We start from the raw sequence: 16,816 nt of genomic DNA, 5'->3' as shown, positions 1-16,816 counted from the left end.
CCTGGCCTCAAGTGATCCGCCCGTCTTGGCCTCCCAAAGTGCTGGGATTACAGGCATGAGCCACCATGCCCAGCCTGTATAATGATCTTTTAAAAGGCATTACACACTGTTGAGTTTACACAACACAATTCACTTAACTATGATGAATTATGAAGTTAAATATCAGCTCAGTAAAGTGTCAGCATTTTCTATGCGAATGACCTTTCTATTTGCAGAAAAGCACACAATGTCAAAACAAGTGGTTAATAAGCAAAAACAACTAAACATGAGTGAATATCATATAGAAGAGTTTTACTTTAAAAAAAGATGAAGCCCACTAACATTTGTAGAATAACACAGATAAAATCCAAGTCTGTCAATAAAATTTTGACAGATTTTTTTCTAAATTTAAATTCAATATAAACCTCTTAAGAGATTCCTGGAACCATATGTCACACTCATAATTACTAAATTATAATTCAGGAGTTCAACTTTTAAACCAGGAATTCAATCTAGATCTTTTTTCCCTTATTAAAAATGTATTAACATTCAGGTTAAGCAGCTGAACTGAAAAACACTTAAGGCTATTTATTAGAGATAAAAGAAGCAAGAAGCCAAGAGTGGCTCTCCTGCCTGGGCAGGGAACAGGTGGCTGGATGGAAGGACACTGACAGGCCAGTTCAGAAAGCCCTTAGTTCTAGTTCAGGTCCTGAAACAAACTAGCTATGGACCCCTTGGCATAGAACAAACTTTCTGAGCTTTAGTTTCATCTGTAAAAATTAGACCGTCGCCCTATAATTTCTACAATTATTTTCAATTCTAAAATTCTATGAGTCCACCAAATCAAAAGGCAGCAGGCTGGGGGGTGGGGGAGATGCAATGGTGGAATGGGTGGCCAATTTAATAAAACTTTTCACAATGTCAAACACATCAACAATAAAACATATGTCCTGGAAATTGTTTTAATAAACAACAAAACACTGTTAAAGAGGCCAGGTGCTGTGGCTCAAACCTGTAATTCCAGCAATCTGGGAGGCCAAGGCAGGTGGATTGCTTGAGGTCAGGAGTTCAAGACCAGCCTGGCCAATGTGGCAAAACCTCACCTCTACTTAAATTACAAAAATTAGCCGGGTGTGGCGTACACCTGTAGTCCCAGCTACTCGGGAAGCTGAGGCACGAGAATCACTTGAACCCAGGAAGCAGAGGTTGCAGTGAGCCGAGATGGTGCCATTGCACTCCAGCCTGGGCAACAGAGCGAGACCCTGTCACAAACCAAACCAAACCAAACCAAACCAAACCCAACCCAAGGTAATACAGAACCACCACCTTGGATTAAATGATTAAATGCTGTTACAATGCTGCCAAGTGCACTGAGCCCTCAGAGGGGGTTCCTATGCTCACTGTGAAGCTCAGCTCAGCACATGTTACTTGCCAGGTCACATGGCCAATGAGGGCCACTGGCTGGATTCACTCCATGTCTGTCTTTTCCAGAGCCCATCCTCTTTCTACTAAACCTGGATGCTTCTCAGATGTTTTTGTCTTGCCCCTATAGGAGTAATCTCTGTGACCTGGGTAGCTAAAATAGATGGGAACAGAAAGCCATGACCAACCAACAAACTAGAAATGCTATCTGTCAGAGCACTAGGGATCCAGGCCCAGAGTGCCCACAGTGAGACTTCCCAGACTCCATTTCCTCAGGGGTAAAAGCCCATCACTCACTACGTGGCCACAGCATGGAGTCACTGTGAAGGTCAAAGGAGATCTGGTAAGAGAAAGCACCTTGTACACTGTAGAGGCTGTATAACGAGAGGGCTATGAACATTACTCTGTGTTGTTTGCCCATAGAAAGTATTAGAACGCCATAAAGCTTTTTGGTCCTGAAATTAACCTTCCCCTCTTTCTACTACTCCTGAAGTTTTGAAAATCCCAATGAAATTCCCACACTAGACATATATAAAGTATAAAATACACAGCTAATAATGAATCAGGAGTATAAAACAGTGGCGTCAGAGGTATGCATACTACAACTCATTGTTTTGCACAACAGGTTTACAATCTTTTTATTTTCAATGGTAAACTCACTCAAATGAGAATATAATCCAACTTTCTATCTTCAGGTTTTGTAGCACGGATCAAAGTGCTAATGATAAAACTACTACAGAGTTTAACAGAATGTGTACTCAGTAGTTTATAATTCATAAGTGCAGTCTAATTCTTATCTATTGAGTACCTGCTGTGTACCAGGCAGTGTGCTAGAGGCAGGGAACACAAAAAGATGAACAAGAAAGCTTCTGCTCTTCACAGACAATGAAACTCACGTGTGGTCCCCAAACTACAAACCCAACCCAATCTCAACCATAAAATACAAATCATTATAAAAGATGGCAGCTATAAACATGCATTTGAGAAAATGTCTACATTTTTACAAAACTGTAGGCAAATAGTTACTAGTCATTAATCTTTATTTTAAGGAAACTCTAGTGATGTGTACTGTAACCATCACTTCTGGCCTTAGGGAAGATAGACACCAGCGACATGAAAATCTGGTAAAGAAAAGCATCTAAACCAGAGCAACCACAGTACACATCTGTCTCAAACAGACTAAGCATTCATACGTTTAAATAGCCACTCAAGATAAACAAAATGTGGAGCGTGTGTCCCGCACACACAATGGAGTATTATTCGGCCTTAAAAAGGAATGAAACTCTGACACATGCTATGGCATGGATGAACTTTGAGGACACTATGCTGCATCAATCAGCCAGACACAAAAAGACAAATCCTGTATAATTCTACTTGTATGAGGTTCCAAGAGTAGTCAAATTCATAGAGACAGAAAGGAGAATCGTTGCCAGGGACTGGGAGAAGGAGAAATGGAGAGTTAGTGTTTAATGGGTGTAGAGTTTCGTGTTGGAAAACGAAAACGTTCTGGACACAGGTGGTGGTGAGGACAATGTGAATGTGCTAATGCCACGGAACTGCACACCTGAAAATGATTATAACGATAATTTTAAGTGATGTATGTTTTACCACAAAAAATATCCAGGTATTTAGACATTATCAACTAACAACGCTAATAGTGAAACGCTTCATGGCAACCCCTAGAAGTGCTAAGAGTCTGCTTTTCTGACTCTCATCCTAGTGTATTATGGCTGTGGACACTCAATGAGACCTTAATGATGACCCATATGGGCAGTATGGTTGTGTATTTTTTTAAAAGGGAGAAAGAAAAAAACCCGATACATATATAAATGTTCTTACCTCCACTTGCATATTCCATGATTAGGTAGAGTGTTTTTTCAGTTTCAATGACTTCGAATAACTTCACTGGGGGAGAGGAGAAGATACAGAAGAAAAAGAGACAAACGTCTGTATGCACAAACCATGCACATATAAACTGTAACTATGAAAAGCAACCTTTTCCCTGTTAAACATTTTAATAGCTGGCCCTCTAAAAAATGCTTTTAGGGAATTTTATCAAATATCACAACAACAGAAAAGAGACTATGAAAGCATGGAATTCCACAAAAACAAAGATTATTTCTGAGTGTTGTGTGACTTCCATATGTGCTCAGCAGTCCAGCAAGGTGCACCTGAGCTCACTTCCTCTGTCGTCCTCACTGTCCTTCAGCACGTCTGTGCTGGCTAGCTGCCCTCCCAGCACCCCAGGAAAAGTGGCCAGCCTGTAGCAACTGCTCAGTTCTACTCTGCTCCAACAAGTGCTTATGATTATGATAAGTGCTCCCACAAGTGCTTATGATATTAAAATCTAGTTGCTTATGATTATGGCTTTAAGGATGTAATTCTATTTGAGAACTTTATTGCTTGGGAAACTTATGACAACTTTCAAAGAACAAGGTTCCTTTGTTACTTTTCTGATGCCAAAGATGGAAAGAAGTAAGGGATTATACTGCAATTAATTGGGGGGGGGGGGGACACTTTTTTATAAGAATAATTTTCAGTAGGTCAGGGTGATTTTCCTACAGCAGTATTTTGTTACAGATGGAAATATTTCTATTATTGCTAATTCATAAAACCTTAACACATCAATTAGAAATATATACATTTTTGGCTGGGTACGGTGGCTCATGCCTGTAATCCCAGCACTTTGGGAGGCTGACGCAGGTGGATCGCTTCTGCTGAGGAGTTGGACACCAGCCTGGGCAACACGGCAAAATCCCCTCTCTACAAAAAAATGCCAAACATTAGCTGGGTGTGGTGGCATGCGCCTGTAGTCCCAGTTACTCCGGAGACTGAGGTGGGAGAATGGCCTGAGCCAGGGTAGTGGAGGTTGCAGTGACCTGAGATCATGCCACTGTACTCCAGCCTGGACAACAGAGCTAGACCCTGTCTCAAAAAAAAAAAGAAAAAAAAAATACACACACACATTTTAAAAATGAAACTGGAGTAAATCTCTGAAGTTATCAAATCACCATTGTGCATATCTACTTTATTTTGTTAATATTTACTTTAAAATTAAGTGTACCCAAAAATGGGGGAGGGTATGCTAGTGTTTTATATTTCAGGCAATTTTCTGAGGCTTTAATAGAGTATCAGGCCAAACAAAGTGCCTAACATAGCAGTCGGTAAATGTTTGATGAACTGATGAATAAAGCTATCATACCATTCCCCAGACTCTGATATGTTCAGATTGTGAAGAAAAGCCACTTCAGAAAGTTAAGGTACATGTGTTGGTAAACTGCATAAAAATAAAACCCTTCTAATCTTCCAATGAAAATTTGAGTCTTCTGGGAAAACTATTTTAATGCAATAGGAATTTTTAAAACTTTCAATTTATTATCAAAGATATGTTAAGTTTTAAGTACAAAACTCTAATCACGTCACAATTTAAGTAATTAAAAGACAAAATAAATACGTTTGTTAGCTAGTTCTAGGCAACAGTGATAGTTTTTTTGTTGGGGGTGGGAGGATGGGTGTAGGAATTTGAAATCTAGAGTTGGCTAGCTAGCCCCAAAGGATTGAAATGAAAAATCAAGGAAACAAGATTTTCTTCCCACTATTATATTCCTTGTGATTTTTTTCTTTAAATCCAACTATGAAGTTGTTCAGTGGTTTTTTTCTTCAATCATACTTACTGATTCTAAGTTTTTTTTCACATTTTAATTAATATCCCTGATACCAGGACGAAGGCTTGCTAGCATTTCTCTTAGCAGTATATGAAACAAGGAAACAAGGGCACCTTTAAAGTAATGGTGGCTTAGATCTGATGAACTAGGGCATACGCCTTTTGTTAAAAAAGCAGTTCTCTGTAAAAGCTTCTTTCTTCCTGTGGTGGTTCTGTGTTACTCTTCTATTCCTGTGCCTGATGCATTCTTGATAGGCTATCCTTGATACTAAACATCAACCCTTTCGTTTCCTAAAACTGATGTTGACAGTAAACTGATTATGGGCTGTCTCAAGAGTGATTTCATTCTTGAAATATTATTTTTAGATTGTATGAGCTATCACTATACAAAAAAGCAGTTATGTAATTTTTTTAAAGCCCTATTACAAGGTATATGGGATCAAGAGTTTTCACTGGGATGTATACAGAGCAGGGTCAGCAGTAAGTCATTTGCTTATTCTCTTCTTGTTCCTACAATTACTGTAAGGGTAGGACCATGTCCCTTCCTCATCTTTAAACACACCTACCAGCACCTGGCACAGAGTTGTGCACACAGAGGACACAGAAAACAAATCTTTGATTTATAAAATAATTCCTATCAGAATTCCATTAGATAGCAAGTATTCCATCTTTTAAATATGACTTCGTATATAAGTATTTTCTTAGGACAAACAGCAAAAAGTATTGGACCTTTGAAATATTCTTTTTACAAATTTTAAAGTTTATTATTATTATTACTTTTTTTTTTCTTCTGTAGCGACTGGGTCTCGCTCTGTTGCTTAGGCTGGTCTTGAGTTCCTGACCTCGAGCAATCCTCCTGCCTTGGCTTCCCGAAGTGCTGGGATTACAGACATGAGCCACTGTGCCCAGACCCTTTGAAAATATTAATTCTGACTTCCTATAATTCCCTTCTATCTACTCATGTAATACAATTATATTTTCAATATACTTAAAAATTAGAAAATTACAATCAGATTACAGACATTTCTACTACATTAAAGCTTTAAATTCAACGTTTAATACCTAAGCTTTTAACCTGTCTTCAGTAATTTCAAAAAGCTAAAACAAATGATCAACAACTTGTATATATATTTTACTAGAAGTGTACTCTACCATTTCTAGAATACGTGTTTAGCTTTATGACATAATTTCAAGAATGTATTTAGACCCAAAAGTATTTATAAAAGCAGAAAGTACCTATATTGGGATGATTTAAAATCTTCATTATTCTTACTTCTCTGAAGAGCTAAAAAAAAAAACAAACAAAACACATAATCCCCCCAACACAAGTTATTAAACATTATATTCCACTGTTGTAATATAAATTTAAATTTTTCTCTTAGATAAGATTCATTGCTAATGTTTATTATTCCATATCTAAAACTAATATGAAAGTCCAGAATATCTCTGAAGTAGTTTTAATAAACTATTACCAAATAGTATTCCCAAATGTTTCCATTTATTAAAAACAGCAGAGGTCTCAAAGGGGGATGGTAACACACTCTGAATTTTACAATGCTATCTTGAAAACATAAGATCAGACTTAGGTAGGAATAATTTCTGTGATTAAACTTAGTCTGATTCAGTATCTACCCAGGGCTCCCAACTCTGAATCAAAACCTGTATGGTTCCAGTGAAATACATCATGAGCATATTAAACTGATTAATTCCAAATAATTCTATTAGAAGACTATGAACAAAACCACCTTGGGAAATCCTCACTGGAGAATATAGGTAATTTAGCATGGAGGTTGTGGTGACTATTACATTAGTGACCCTCATGAGTCATGCCTTACAGGTTCACGTTTTGTGGAGTGCCCCTTTCATACTGACATGAGACCTGGCCATGTAACCTGCTTTGGCCAGTGGGACCTTAGCAAACTGAAGCAAGCAGAGGCTGGATAAAATGCTTGGGCATCATGGCTTGCTCTCTTGGAGCACTGTGAAGGAGCTGGTCTGGCCTCTTTGGGGATGAAGGGTAGTTATTTAAAGAGACAGACCCTCTGTTGTAACTGCATCCAGCCCCTGCCAACCCACCAGCTGAATTCAGCCACATAGGTGAACCCAGGTAAGACCTTAAGAAAAACCAGCTGAGCGTGGTGGCTCACGCCTGTAATCCCAGCACTTTGGAAGACCAAGGTGGGTGGATCACTTGAGCTCAGGTGTTGGAGACCAGCCGGGGCAACATGGTGAAACCCCGTCTCTACTAAAAATATAGAAATGAGCTGGGCGCAGTAGCATGTGTCTGTAGACCCAGCTACTCGGGAGGCTGAGGCAAGAGAATCACTTGAGCCTGGGAAGTGGAGGTTGCAGTGAGCTGATGGCACCACTGCATTCTAGCCTGGGCGACAAAGCGAGACCCTGTCTCAAAAAAAAACAAACAAAAACCGTCCAACCAAGACCAGCAGAGCTTCCTAGTCATTCCACAGAATAAGGAGAAATATTAAATTGCTGTTATATAAATACATGTTGTGAATTCAGAGCAGGTTCTTATCATTATGGCCTGGGTTAATACAACCCCAAAAAACAACAGGATTTTAGAGACCATCCTATTCAACCCTCTTGCAAACAAGAGGAAATCAGGAAAAGAAAAAGATCTTCTAAGGTCCTGCTAACCTTCTGTGGGGAATGTGTCTGGAATCCGGTCTCCTAACACCCAGGATACTACAATCTTCAGGAGGCAAGAGCTGGGAAAAACCTTGGAAGAGGAGGAGCAGTGGCCTATGTGGAAAGGAAGCTAGTGAGAAATCACAGGACTCTCACCGTACTTCTCCTTGTCCACTGTGTCTAATCTAAAATTGAATTAGCAGCTAAGAGGAGATGGACATGGACCAGATTTTTTTTAAATTTATTTTTATTTTTTGAGACAGGGTCTCTCGCCCTGTTGCCCAGGTTGGAGTGTAGTGGTGTGATCACAGTTCACTGTAGCCTTGACCTCCTGGGCTCAATCAATCCTCCCCCTCAGCCTTCCAAAGTGCTAGGATCACAGGTGTGGGCCACCGTGCCCAGCCCACGGACAGGATTTGACATATAACCTTAAGCTCAGAATTTAAAAACAGGTAATCAGATAAATAACCTTTCCTATCTAAAATACTGTCTCATTTTTGAAGGGAGGAGCATTTTTATCTCCAACATAAATATCTCCCTTTGCTACTGCGGTAATTCCTACATTTTATGTTCTGAGATGAGAAGACAGTCACCCAAATTCCTGACAACCATTCAGGCCTGAGTTCTTTTTTAGCTCTCCTCTGTTAAACTAACACAGAAATCTTGTTTTCCAACCCATTATAGTTGAATTGGTAGCTAGAATTCCAATCTCCCAATTACTTCCCAACTGCTAACTTAGAACACCTCCTAGAGGTTGCAGTGAGCTGAGATTGCGCCACTGCACTCCAGCCTGGGTGACAGAGCAAGATTCCATATCAAAAAAAAAAAAAAAAAAAAAAAAAAAAAAAGACAATGATCTCCACTTTGGATGCCATATTAATATAGCTCAGGATACTGCACTGAGAATGAAATTCTGAGCACGGCCATGGCATCCCTGCATCCTGCAGCTTCTGCATACCCCTCAAAGGTATGTTCTAGTCACCCCAACTCCTTTTAGTTACTAGAACATACTAAGTTTGTCTGTTTGTTTATTTTTGAGATGGAGTCTTACTCTGATGCCTATGCTGGAATGCAGTGGTGCAATATCGGCTCGCTGCAACCTCTGCCTCCCAGGTTCAAGGGATTCTTCCGTCTCAGCCTCCTGAGTAGCTGGGATTATAGGTCCCACTACATCTGGCTAATTTTTGTATTTTTAACAGAGATAGGGTTTCATCATGTTGGCCAGGCTGGTTTCGAACTCCTGACCTCAGGTGATCTGTCCACCTTGGCCTCCAAAGTGCTGGGATTACAGGTGTGAGCCACCGCCCCTGGCCACAGAAGACACTAAATTCCTTTAAATGTCTTCTCCCTTTTCATCCTTTAAGTCTCAGGCAGATTCTCTGAAAACATATCTAAGTAGGTCTCCTTGTTTTTGCATAATAGCCATCTGTCCACTTCTTTCCTGGGATGTCTTTCAAGTTATGAAGACACATTTCTGTGCACCTGTTTATTATCCCTGTGTCACCCACAAGGAGCATGCCTGTCTCCTTTCACTACTGGTATACCTGAAACTAAGCCTGGCACACAACTGAAATGCATTTGTTTGATAAACGCCTGCATGAAAGCACTACCAACCAACAATTGTGGTTTGAGCCAGCCTCAGCATTCTAATGACCACACAGCTTTTAAATCCTCAGCAGCACAATGCTTGTTACAGAGCTGTCACAGTTCTGATGACAGGGGAGCAGGTCAAATGAAGGCAATGATTTTTAAGTCCCTACTAACAGTACAGTAGAAATGAAACAAAGTGAATTAGAGCCAAAAAGCAGGAAACAGATAGACTATTATAGGAATTCAAAAGATTTGGCTTTAAGTTGCTAAGTTCTGGAGGAATTTGTTAGGCAGCAGTGGATAACTAATATTCTGCAGATACTATGTTAAAATGTGAGAACCCCTGAATTACAGCAGAGGTCATACCAGGGATGCAGCGTGAAAACAAAAAGGACAGGTAAATGGGACCAGATAGAGAGATGACTAGTACAAATTTAATTCCATAGGCAAAAGAGCAGCCAAAGAACCCCAAAAGAGGTGGTGGCAGGATATTAGCCCAAATAACTTTACATATTCACCTCTCTAACTGGAATTATGTATTAGGTAGACACTGGCAGGCAACAAATGTGTAAATAAGCTTTATGCTAAGTTAAACAAGGAGGACAGGGAGGAAGCTGGAAGCTAACAGTTATCTAGTGCCTGCTGTGTCTGAAGCACAGAGCCAGATGCTTCACATCTACAGTCTTATCTAAGCTTAATTTTCACAACTCTATCAGCTGACTATGATCATCTCCAATATACAGAGAAAGACGCCTGAGACAGGTTAGGAAACTTGTCCAAAGACTCAGCTAATATATGCTGGAGCCAGGATTCTCACTTTGGGTTGCCTGACGCCAAAGCCTACGCTCATCTCAGGATTCCACACTGCTACCTTAGAAATTTAACTAAAAAAAAATCAACAAATTATAAGCTGCTGATATAGAAAAGTCCAGAGCAACAAGTGGGTATGGGCACAGAGCTTTTTACGAAGTTGACAATCTGCATACAAGTGAGATAAAAATGCCAGAGACTTCATAATCTCTGAATCTGATGACCAAAGATAGTTAAATTTGGATAGGAATAATTTACTGAAAGGCAAATGTGAACTTTAAGGAAAGTCCCTCTAAGGACTATACGAGAAAATTTTTAAAGTTTTGTAATGTAAAAGGCCATTTAAATAAGAGAAACTCACCTTATTTCTACTATTTTTTTTTTGAGACGGAGTCTCACTCTGTCCCCCAGGCTGGAGTGCAGTGGTGCCATCTCGGCTCACTGCAAGCTCCGCCTCCCAGGTTCATGCCATTCTCCTGCCTCAGCCTCCTGAGTAGCTGGGACTAAAGGCGCCCGCCACCACGCCCGGCTAATTTTTGTATTTTTAGTAGAGATGGGGTTTCACCGTGTTAGCCAGACTGGTCTCGATCTCCTGACCTCATGATCTGCCCTCCTCGGCCTCCCAAAGTGCTAGGATTACAGGCGTGAGCCACCGCCCGGCCTATTTCTACTATCTTAATACAACTTATTTCTCCACATTCCCTTTTCAATCCTAAATAGATGTTAGTTGGGGAAAAAAATCAAATTACATAGAAACGTATAAATTGAAAGAATTCTCTCCTTACTGATCAATCTATATCCTCCACACATTTTCATATCTATACATCCTCTATGGAACTGGTACACAAGAGGAGAATAAACACCTCTGAAGACAAAGATTTGAAATCCTGGCAACGGGGATATCAAGGACACTAAATCTATATATAGTATCAGAGCAGTAAAGAAACATGTCCCGATAGCCAGGACCTGGGGGTTGTCAAGTATTACCATTTGACAAGTAGAAAAAGAGAGAGAGAGAGACAGAGAATTTTAGTCTCTAGTTAAAAAAAAAAAAAAGACAATTTTACCAACCAATACGAAAGTAAAATGAATAAGTGAAAGAAAACTTGGGGGTTACAAGACATAAAACTGATCTAAACCATCACAATGAAGGTGTTCAGGCTCCCCTCTCCAGATACACAGATATGCGACGGGAGACCAGGCCACTAAGTCACTCCCTCATCACTGTACAGAAACTGTCCCTTTGCCTCAACTACTACAGCACCTAAACGGTGCATGAAAGGCCCTCTCACACAAACCGAGACAGAGAGGCTGGCAAAGTTCATGAGAAGGAATTTTCAAGAAAATGCATTTGTGTAAAAAAGCAAAAAAAAAAAAAATTGCTTCTTAATATACAGAGTATCTCTGGAAGGACTCAAAGGAACTGATGTCACTGGTTGCCACAGGCTGGTCTGGTCTCCCAAGTGCTAGGTAGGTAACCTATTTTAAAGACGACCCCTTCCCCATATGCTCTAAGTATCAAAGACGACTTCTACTGTGACCACTGGGTATCTCCTCCCTCTCTTGGGGCTCTTCCTGAGAATGCCCCAGTACCCAATTCCTGGACTCTTTTCCCCTCCTTTTTAATTCCTTCACCATCATTTAGTGAATCTTCAGGGAAACAAAGATAAATGTATCAATATTTAGTCCTATATGCTAATATTTTTAATTCCCAATTTTAGAATGGATATTGTAAGTGAAACTGAACTATAGTTTTCTTTCCTGTTTCCAATATATTTCAATAGCAATGTTTCTGAATTTGGGAAAAGAATTGAAAGTTCCTCTTAAGTTCTGGAACAGCTGAACAGAGGCGGAGTGTGTACTCACAGTAGATCTCAAATAATTCAATCATGAATTCCAGGTTTGACAATATTTTAACCACTTTTTCAACTTCTGTTGTTGCTGATGTATATCGATTCTTTTCTAGAATTAATTTTGATAAGTCTTGTTTTCCTAGAAAATTACCAATTTCTTTGGATATTCTAACATTTTTCAGAGTTGTAGAAAAGGTTCCTTTATAATAAGTGAAATTCTTCAGTATCTGGTATTTCCCCCTCATTTATCTGTGTTTTCTCTCCCTTCCCCCTGGCAACACCTAGCAGCTTATCTATTTCATTGCCTCTCTTCTCACTTCCTGGGGGAAAAATAAAACCCACCAAAGTTTTGGATTTACAATTTCTACTGTTTTCAAAATTCATTATTTTCTGCCTTTAGCTTTACTAACTCCTTACATTATTATTTATTCCTGAGATTTATTTTGTTCCCTTTTATGAACTATTAGTTTAATGTTTAATGCATTCCTTGTCACTCTTGTTTAATAATGTGTTTAAGGGTACAAATCTCCCAGAGCACCAAAAAGCAGTGTAACATAGGTTCTGACACACAGCTTATCATCATTAATTTCTAGATACACTGCAATTTTTGTTTGTAATTTTCTTTGATCCAAGAATTTTATAGGTTCCACATGTTTGTATATTTTGTTTGCTTCTATTTTTATTGCTCTACATTAGAACTATAGCCTAGAAAGATGTTAGTCTGGTTTATTCAAATGTTATGTATTGCCCAACGCTGAGAAAATAATTTACCTCATAGTCATCACACACTGGAATAGTTACGACAATAATATCCTAGCACATAGCTGTTACGTATCCTGAAAAAGGGATTAAAACAGCTATAACATGGGCTAATGGAGGTGCTGTTTTTTGTTTTTTGTTTTTTTTTTGAGACGGAGTCTCTCTCGGTCGCCCAGGCTAGAATGCAGTGGCGCAATGTACGCTCACTGCAAGCTCCGACCCCCCGGGGTTCACGCCATTCTCCTGCCTCAGACTCCCAAGTAGCTGGGACTACAGGCGCCTGCCACCATGCCTGGCTAATTTTTTTGTATTTTTAGTAGAGACGGGGTTTCACCGTGTTCGCCAGGATGGTCTTGATCTCCTGACCTCGTGATCTGCCCGCCTTGGCCTCCCAAAGTGCTGGGATTACAGGCCTCAAGTGAGCCACGGTGCCTGGCCATGGAAGTGCTGTATATTAAGATATGTACCTTTTTTTCCCTACTTATTGTGTAATTAATGAATGGCCTAAGAGAGTTAAGTGATGAAGTCGTCTCTGTCATGCCTGTGTTTCTATTAATTTAGCTCAGATTTTCACCTATGTATTTTGCTGTTCTGGTAATCATTTGGTGTCCTATCATTAAAAATAAAATTTTAAAATATGAAAATAAAATAAAAATAATTGCCTTTCAAATGGCAATTGGTAAGTGAACTAGAACAACCACTTCTGAAGAACAAAGTGTGTGATTAGACCTGGAGACTCTGTCCATGATGCAGATCAGTAAAGAAAGGAGAAGTGAGGCAGCAAGTGATTATACATACGAAAAACCATGAAACCGGATCCCTACCTCGTAACACATGACTGCTGGTGGCTTAAAGATTACTTTAAACACTTGTAAACAACAGAGAAAAATATTTTTATGACCCCAGCTAGAGAAGAATTTCTTAAGGAAGACACAAAAAGAGCCGGGCATGGGGGCTCATGCCTGTAATCCCAGCACTTTGGGAGGCCGAGGCAGGCAGATCACAAGGTCAGGAGATTGAGACCATCCTGGCTAACATGGTGAAACTCTGCTTCTACTAAAAATACAAAAAAAAAATTAGCTGGGTGCGGTGGCGGGCGCCTGTAGTTCCAGCTACTCGAGAGGCTGAGGCAGGAGAATAGCATGAACCCGGGAGGCGGAGCTTGCAGTGAGCCGAGATCGTGCCACTGCACTCCAGCCTGGGTGACAGAGCGAGACTCCGTCTCAAAAACAACAACAACAAAAAGACACAAAAAGTACAAAGCATACAAAAAAAAAAAAAAAGGACTGGTAAATTCAACTGCTTTAAAATTAGGAGCCTCTGCTATTCACTGAGAGACATTATCAAGAGAGTGAAGAAATACCATCAAGTAGAAGGTATGTGCCACATACACAATAGAATCCATGATATATAATGATATCCTAAAATAAGAAAAAAATCCACTAGAAATTAAACAAAAGATGAATAGGTACTTCACAGAAGAACTAAAAAAGCGTAAATATAAAAAGATGCATGACCTCATCAGCAATCAGGAAAATGTTACATTAAAACCACAATGAGATTTTTCTTTTTTTTTTTTTAAGACAGGATCTTGCTCTGTTGCCCTGGCTGGAGTGTGGTGGTGCGATCACAGCTCACTGCAGCTGTAAACTCCTGGGCTTAATCAATCCTCAACCTCCCAAATATCTGAGACCACAGCTACGTGCCACCATGCCCAGATAATTCAAAAAAAAAAAAAAAAAAAAAAAAATCTTTTTGTAGATACAGTCTTGCTCTGTTGCCCAGGCTGGTCTCGAACTCCTGGCTTCGAAAGATCTTCCCATCTAAGGCTCCCAAAGTGCTGGGATTTCAGGAGCAAGCCACCATGCCTGGCCAAGTATCACTTTTATATTTACCAAACTGATGGCACAATTTATTGCTTTTTTTTTTTTTTGAGACAGAGTCTCGCTCTGTCGCCAGGCTGGAGTGCAGTGGCGCAATCTCGGCTCACTGCAACCTCCACCTGCCGGGTTCAAGCGATTCTCCTATGATGGCACAAATTTCAAAAAATCAGAGAAAATCAAATTTTGATGAGGATGCTACATTACTTGTGTTCTCTTACACGCTTCTGATGGAAATATAAATTAGCACACCTGCTCTGAAAATAATTTGGCCTTCTCTAATGAACAAGGAGGATGTGTAGACAGACTCTGTGATACCAGAATTCTAAGTATATATATTTAAGAAACTCTTCACAAGTGTGCCAAGGATACACACAGGACAATTCACAGCAGTCATGTTTACAATACAAAAAGCAATCAGGGCCCGGCACGGTGGCTCAAGCCTGTAATCCCAGCACTTTGGGAGGCCGAGACGGGCGGATCACAAGGTTAGGAGATCGAGACCATCCTGGCTAACACGGTGAAACGCCGTCTCTACAAAAAAATACAAAAAGCTAGCTGGGCGAGGTGGCAGGCGCCTGTAGTCCCAGCTACTCAGGAGGCTGAGGCAGGAGAATGGCGTAAACCCGGGAGGCAGAGCTTGCAGTGAGCTGAGATCCGGCCACTGCACTCCAGCCCCGGCGACAGAGCGAGACTCCGTCTCAAAAAAAAAAAAAAAAAAAAAAGGCAATCCAAATGTCTCTGAATCACAGAATAAATACAGAGTGACATATTCACATAATGGGATATTATATATTCTTGAAAATGGACATAGGAGTGAAGGTGAATTACAGCAAAATACATCAACATGGAACACAACGTAGGTAAAAGAAAGCAAAGCGGCTGGGAATGGTGGCTCACGACTGTAATCCCAGTACTCTGGGAGGCTGAGGCGGGCGGAGCACTTGAGGTCAGGAGTTCGGCACCAGCCTGGCCAACATGGTGAAACCCCGTCTCTACTAAAAACACAAAGATTAGCCGGGTGTGGTGGTGCACGCCTGTAATCCCAGATACTTGGGAGGCTGAGGCAGGAGAATCACTTGAATCCAGGAGGCCGAGGATGCAGTAAGCTGAGATCCTACCACTGCACTCCAGCCTGGGTAACAAGAGCGAAACTCTGTCTCAAAAAGAAAAAGAAAAAGAAAAGAAAAAGAAAGCAAAAGCCAATAGGAGAATACACACAACATGAGTTCATTTATACAATTTTTTAAACTTTACGCTACATTGGCGGGGCACGGTGGCTCATGCCTGTAATCCCAGCACTTTGGGAGGCCGAGGTGGGTGGATCACTTGAGGTTAGGAGTTCAAGACCAGCCTGGCCAATATGGTAGAACCCGGTCTCTACTAAAAATACAAAAATTAGCTGGGCGTGGTGGCACACGCCTGTAATCCTTGCTACTCAGGAGGCTGAGGCACAAGAATCGCTTGAACTTGGGAGGCAGAGGTTACGGTGAGCCGAGATTACACTACTGTACTCCAGCCTGGGAGACAGTGTGAGACTCAGTCTCAAACAAACAAAAAACACAAAAGAAACAAAAAACAGACCAAAAAAACCCTTTACACTACATTGATGAGGGATCCATATGTGGTAAAATTATACAGACAAGCAAGAAAATAATAACACAAAATCCTTGTTAGTGGTTACCCAGTAGGTGGGCAATGAAGAAGGGGAATCAGGTTGAGGAGGTGCACAAAATGGGACTGATTTAAAGGTATGGTTGAAGATCTATTTCTTGAAGCAGGTAGTATAAGGGTGCTCATCTCATATATATATTTATATGCTAAACATGGAACATTCTTTTGTATGTAGTCAGTATTTAATAAAAATTAAAAACTAAATTTCAAAAAATTGCTTAGTTTTAGCTGAGTAATACAACAAAGCAGTTTTCTAAAAATGTAAAATAAGAGTAGCAACAGTGTGTGTGTGTGTGTGTGTGTGTGTGTTTTAAGAGATGGAGTCTTGTTCTGTCACTCAAGCCGCAGTACAGTGGCATGAACACAGTTCACTGCAGCCTCGCCCTCTCCGGCTCAAGCAATCATCCAGCCTCAGCCCCCAAGCAGCTAGGACTAGAGGTGTGCACCACCACACCTGGCTAACTTCTGTATGTAGAGAGAGGGTTTTGCCATGTTGCCCAGGCTGGTCTTGAACTCCTGAGCTCAGCAATCTGCCTGCC

At 40.4% G+C, this 16,816-nt stretch overlaps 1 protein-coding gene across 12 annotated transcripts in view; it reads right to left on the bottom strand.

Annotated features, from left to right (window-relative positions):
- Positions 1-16,816, bottom strand: part of MARK3 (microtubule affinity regulating kinase 3) — a 114,680-nt gene that overhangs the window by 49,516 nt on the left and 48,348 nt on the right. For 8 of the 12 annotated variants that reach the window (XM_037984596.2, XM_073011341.1, XM_037984593.2 and 5 more), the window contains 2 exons: positions 6,302-6,350; positions 3,241-3,306 (listed from right to left, as the gene is read on the bottom strand). The exons of 3 other annotated variants lie outside the window; for them this stretch is intronic. In XM_037984596.2, the coding sequence (XP_037840524.1) occupies positions 3,241-3,306; positions 6,302-6,350 (115 nt within the window). The remainder of the gene's footprint in view (positions 1-3,240; positions 3,307-6,301; positions 6,351-16,816) is intronic. One more of the 12 variants, XM_037984600.2, reaches the window with a different exon arrangement.

This window comes from Chlorocebus sabaeus, chromosome 24 (genome assembly GCF_047675955.1).
Source record: "Chlorocebus sabaeus isolate Y175 chromosome 24, mChlSab1.0.hap1, whole genome shotgun sequence".
Classification (NCBI taxonomy): domain Eukaryota; kingdom Metazoa; phylum Chordata; class Mammalia; order Primates; family Cercopithecidae; genus Chlorocebus; species Chlorocebus sabaeus.
Note: the sequence above shows the minus strand (reverse complement) of the source record. Positions and strands in the feature narration are given on the sequence as shown.